The 6,004-nt window shown below is 54.3% G+C and overlaps 1 protein-coding gene across 1 annotated transcript in view; it reads right to left on the bottom strand.

Moving 5' to 3' along the window:
* LOC102373761 (unconventional myosin-X-like) overlaps window positions 1-6,004 on the bottom strand; it is a 178,577-nt gene that overhangs the window by 94,677 nt on the left and 77,896 nt on the right. Inside the window, exon 18 of the mRNA XM_025191530.1 lies at window positions 932-1,014. Coding sequence (XP_025047315.1) covers window positions 932-1,014 — 83 coding nt within the window. The remainder of the gene's footprint in view (window positions 1-931; window positions 1,015-6,004) is intronic.

Raw genomic sequence — 6,004 nt, 5'->3', positions numbered from 1 at the left:
GGAGGGTCCCCAGCCAGTGTCCCCTGCCTGCTCAGATGCCTGTGAACAGGGACCATTGCCACGAGAGGCTAGTTGTGGAGAAAGCTCCAGGTCTGCCTGTGATGCCTTTGCCGTGATCTTGAGGCCAGCCCCGAGACCAGCGCTGCGCATGATCTCCTTGCATGCATAGACCACCCTGGCCCTGAACCAGGCCAAGATGCCTCCCTGAGGAGCTGGAGCTGGACCCTTTGCTTCTCCACAGCATTGAGCCCAGGGGCTGCAAAATGACTGTTAAAACAGATTGGTCCTGACATCAAAGTAGTCATGTTAGCCTTATGACCAAAGGGCTCGGAAGCACATGGCTGGCTATGAAGGGCCTCTGCACCAGAGGTGCTTCCAGCACTGCATGATGGCTCCCCATGTACCTCTATTCCTTCATGCAAGCATTTTGTGACCCAGTAGTAAAATGAAACCAGGTTAGTCAGGCAGGATCTGCCTGCTATGAACCCATGCTGATTGCCCCGTAGCATCATTTTACCCACTGGTCCCCGACAAATGTGATCCTTAACAATGGTGAGGTGACCCTGTCCAAGTTTGCTGACAAACCCATGGTGAGGTGTGTGAGGTACCGCATCTCCTGGGGTACAGGTTCCCTTTGGCATTCCAGCACATCACCTCCCTGGCACAGCACAATCCATCCCATCACTGATGATGTGGATACACAACATTCATTTCCTCATATGTGCTGCTTTGTAATAATGCTGATGTCTCTAACTCTCCCTCCTGAAGCCAACAATCTTGAGTAGAGAGCAGGGGATCCCAGGGTTTGTGTAAACCATGCAGTCTTCTCCAAGAGCCCACCATTATCTAAGACTGTAGCCCAGTCCCAGTATCTCCTGTCTACCCTCTCCTGGCCCCCATCTTCCCCTCCAGAGGACCAAAGGCTGCTTACCTACTGTCTTTCAGCATGTTTAAAATGTCGTCTCGGAAGGTGTCCCGATTCTTCTCCAGAAACCCTCTCACGTCATACAAAACCTGCAACACAGGTCATACAGGTCAACTGGCACAGGACAACACAAGCAATTCAAGCCAGAGTGGACCCCCCACCACCCCCTTCCACAAGTGGCACCACGCAGGAACACCCAGGGGACAACACCACTGCATGCCAATGCATGGGGCAACAGGGCAGGAACTTCCCTCAAGGGATCAAGGGATTTTAGCCAGCCTACAGTGGGTCCCTAAGCCCCGTCTGTCCCAGGTGCAGGGGGCAGCCCAAGCTGTGGTGTGTACAGCTGGTCCTGCTGCTCCTGGCTGCACAGCAGGGCTGGGGTGGTGCAGCGGCCGGACTCCACTTCCCAGCAGCCCTGGCATGGTGGCTCCTTCCAGCCCCAGCTCCAGCCCCACGGCCCAGGCACCCTGGCTCATCTGTCCCACATCCACTGCTGGGGCTGCTGGACAAAGCAAGTGAACAGGGTCTCCATGGACACTGGCCCAGGACCTGCACAGGCAGGGCACACATGGCTGGGTGGATGAGGTGGGGCTGCAAGCAGGGAGGCAATGGTGTCTGGGAGTGGTGTGGGATGGCAAGGCCGGGATCACTGGGCAGTGACAGTATGGGGCTGGGGCCAGGGCCAGGGCCAGGGCCTGGGGCAGAACCACTAGGGAGTTTTAGTGAGCTGTTGTGGGCCGGGGGCGAGGGGTGCTGACCCGGCCTGTAACAACTCACCAAAACTCCCTAAGTGGCTCACCAGCCCAAATAATTGCCTACCCCTGCCACCCCCCCGCCACCTCACAGGGCAGGTAATGCCTCTCCCAAGGGGTAGCAGCACACAGTGTGAACCATACACACCGCACGCCCACTTGGACTGATGCCCAGAACCCTCAAAATGCTCCAACACACTGTTGTGCCTACACGGCATTAGGCTCAGAAAACAGCAAAAGGCACCATCAAGGGCAAGGGCATTAATCCTTGAAGTAATAAACAGCAACATACTGGGGGCAGAAAAACACTGCTCCGTTCTCTCATCCATACACCTAGGGCCAAGTGCTGAAATGAGCCCAAAGGCCACACTCGGTTCCATTGGACATGGCCTTTTGAAATCAGCAGGGAAGTACATCATGACATGCATGTGGCACCATCAGGAGCAAAAGCCTTAATCTCTCAAGCAATAAGCAGCAAGGCAATGGGTAAGAAAGATGGTACCCCTTGCTTCTGGACCCAGCTGTCAGAGGGGCTCAGCATCCCCATGGGAAGCAGAGCTCAGCTCAGAAGTTCAAGCTCACATCTGCACACCCAAGGACAGGCTGGGTTTGTAGATAATCTGGCAATAAGCATCCCACTGGCAGCCACTGGGGACTGAGTGCCTGGAGCACGGTGCTTGGCTGGTGAAGTGTGGATGGCAAAGGCTTGTTCAGAAGCAGCCAGCACTGACTTCCACCCCAGGCACTGAGGAGCACAGTAAGCAAGGGAGGGCTTGGCAAGTGCACTCATTGTCTCTGTGGAGTGAGGCCTAAGCTCTTCCTGCCCTGCCGCAGAGTGTGACTGGTGCCCTGCCTTGCCCGCAACTCCCTGGGGTCACTGTCAGAGTGGTAGAACTGGGCCACAGTGAGAATGGTACATGCACTTCTAGAGAGCAGGTCATTTGATGCACTTAATGCAAACCTCTGGTATCCTGTATGATCAAGTTTATGAGACACGGGATCCCCCACTGGCTCTGCACCTTCTAAGGCCCCTGGGACCCTGGCCTCAGTCACTGCATGTCTGGCAAAGTAAGCACTGCTCAGCCCCTGTGGTCTGCAAGAGAGACTGTGGCTGCCCACCTTGTGAAACTGAGGAAGAAGGCTACAGAGCAGAACACTCTGGTAGCATCTAGCCAACACTTCCACAAAGAGCAGCTCCTTGCCCTGCAGTGCCTCTGGTTCTCTGAGACACTGGCATCAAGGCAGCTCCTGCCACAGGTGCAGGTGAACTCAATCTGTATCTGCTGGGGCTGTGCAATCGTCTCTGCCTCCTCTGCAACACTCCTGGGAAAGGGGGGAGCAGCCATGACTCTCCCTCCATCCTCTCGTGTTTCAAAGCAAGTGTCAGCTGAGGAATGTGGAAGCAGGGATGGAGGCTGGGTCCTGGACTCCAACCGACTACAACATCTGAGGGAACCAGTCAGTGGTGTATGGGGCCTTCCTTAGAGAGCAGGTCATTTTAGTATAGGGAGTAGGCAGGCAGCTTCCCCTCAGATGGTGGGATGAGCAGTGCTGGCAGCATCAACCAAATAGAGATCAGAGCGCTGCTTTATGGCATCTAGAATCATAGAATCAAAGGACTGGAAGGGACCTGCAAGATCAAGTCCGGTCCCCTGCCATGGGGAGGAAGTTATTGGGCTCAGATGAGCTGTTTATCCAGCCTCATCTTGAATGCCCTGAAGAAAGGTGACTGCACCACCTCTGCCGGGAACGTGTTCCAGATTCTGGTTACCCTTCCTTACAGAGAATAAGTTTTTTCTTATGTCCAGCCTCTATTATTTACCCTCTATTAGCTTGTGCTCATTGGTCCTCATCCTCTCTTGAGGTGCCTTCCTGAAGAGTTGCTCCCCTAGATCTTGATGCTCACCCCTTGTAGTCGGCTATCAAGTCACCTCTCAGACTGAACAGACTCAGTTCCCAGAGTCTCTCCTCATAGGGCCTATCCTCCATGTCTCTAATCATACGGGTGGCCCTTCTTTGTACCCTCTCGAGCTTATCCACATCCTTCTTGAAGTGCAGTGCCCAGAACTGGAAGTACTGCAGCTGTGGCCTCACCAACGCCAAGTAGAGGGGAAGAAGCACCCCCCTGGATCTACTGGCCGCACATCAGCTTATGCAAGCCAGGGTTCTATTTGCCCTTCTGGCAACCTCGCTGCAGTGTTGGCTCGTGTTTATCTTCCAGTTGACTGTGACCCCCCAGTCTCATTCAGATGCTGTGTCAGCCAGTGGGCTGCCGCCTACCCTATAGTTATGGTGAAGCTTCTTCCTACCCAGATAAAGAACCCTGCACTTCTCCCTGTTAAACCTTATCTGATTTCATTCCAATTCCAAACCCCAACTAGCAGTGTGTCTTTTGCATTTGGGTCCAGTGCACAGTAGGGTGTGGCACAAACAAGAACAGATGCTCCAGCAGCAGCAGCCACTGTGCAGATTTCAGCTACTGCATGCACGGGTGTGGGGGTTAGGGGTCAGAGGTGGTTGGAGCATGGGTGACTGGTAGGGGGTGCACGTCCCCCCCCCGATGGCTGAGATTGATGCTGTCAGTAGGGCTGGTGCCCCCCCTGACAGGGCCGCTGCCGCCGGCTTCTGCAGGTGAGCCCCCCAGATGCAGGAGGCACCAGTCACTCATGGGTTGGAAGAGGTGCTGGAGCTTTGGTGGACAGAGCTCAATAGGCCATGGGGACATAGGTCCAGCAGCTGTCAGTGTAGCACAGTGTATGTAGATCATCTGCATGGCAAAGCAGATTTGACTTCAGAGCAACCTCCTACCACTATGAACCAGGCATCTCCCCCTCATCAACCAGGCACCTAAGCTGGGGTAGAAGCAAGACCCCTTTAACCATAGGCATATCAGTGCAGTGGTGTGGCACTTGGTGCCATGGACAGTCTAGAAAGCAGCACCGTGCCCCAGCAACGATTTGGACCTGCTGCAAACCTCAGGTGCTTCCAGGAGGTCAGATCTAGTCCAATCCCTGCTCAAGGCAGGATCAACCCCATCCAAACCATCCCAGGTGAGCCCCCGTCTAACCTGCTCTTGAAAACTTCCAAGGATGGAAGACTTTCCCAAAGCACAAGAGCGGCTGTACAGGGGAAGCCCCCCCTCTCAACATTAGAAACACATTCCAAATAAAAGAAAACAGAAATCAATCATAAAAGGAGTGAAGAGTTTCTTTAAAAGCAGCTCCTGTGTTCAAACACACACTGGGGCAGTTGGACACAGTCTGGGTTCTGACCCACAAAATGAACCACAAGATGCAGCGTGAGTCACAGCAGCTCTGTCCTCAGGGCCTGGGGCAGGAGTGGGAGGTGGTGCAGAGCTCAGGCATGACTCCAATGACACTGCTCTACACACACCAAGCTCCTGTGTGCAAGGGGCAGGTGCACATGCAGCACCATCCATGTAGACTCCAAGAAGCTCTGAGGAGAAGGGGAAGTTTGCTCTCCATCTTTACTCCTTGAAGAATTGAAAGAAAAATAGGCAGGAAAGCGGAGGCTGTAAGGCACTCAGAAACCAGGACATGCCTGAGTAAAGGCTATTCATACAGTTTGGACTCTGCTCTGCCTCGCAATTACTCAAGTGGCCTGGTGAGATGCTGTGAAAGCGAGGTCTGCAAGGCAGGACACACTCATGCCTGGCAGGCAGGCAGGCAGGAATGTGGCCCACGTGGAGAAGACAGGGAGGGTGCAGCCATGATGCCCCTGTGAAGGAGAATGGGAACTGCTGGGTGCAGAAGTGGGGGCTCAGGACCACAGGGTGGGGGCAGAGAGAGCACCTAGATCACTAGTGTACCTAGGACTAGCTCTGTGCATGGCCAGCAACTACAGTTCAGTTAGGTCAAGGCTGCCGAGTCTCCTTGGTGAGGCCAAGGGCCTCAGCTGCCTTGTTAAGTGACTTTGGCCAGAAGCTAATCTAAACAGCTTCCAAGCCAATGCTCCTGACTAGCCACAGCTCTGACCCTAGACACAGAGCACTCTCTCTCTCTCTGCATCCCCACCCCCTCAAGCAACCAAGTTCTCTCTGCCCTTCTTATTCCACACAACAAAGAGACTCTCCCTCATGTCTTCCCAGGATGAGGACATCAGTGCCCACTCTGCTCCCACCACTGGGGAGCCCTGAGCCTGGCACAACTGCTTGTGCCAGAGAGCTCAGATCCATGGAGGGATGCAACACAACAGCCTATTTGTCACATCTTCCCACAATCAAGAACATCAAAGAAGAAGTGAAGTCATGGGAAGAAACCCTGGGACTGCAGACAACACTTAGAACTAGCAGCAGGGCTCTGCG

The sequence above is a fragment of the Alligator sinensis genome, unplaced genomic scaffold, assembly GCF_000455745.1.
Source record: "Alligator sinensis unplaced genomic scaffold, ASM45574v1 scaffold673_1, whole genome shotgun sequence".
NCBI lineage: Eukaryota > Metazoa > Chordata > Crocodylia > Alligatoridae > Alligator > Alligator sinensis.
This window is presented reverse-complemented; position numbering and strand designations above follow the sequence as displayed.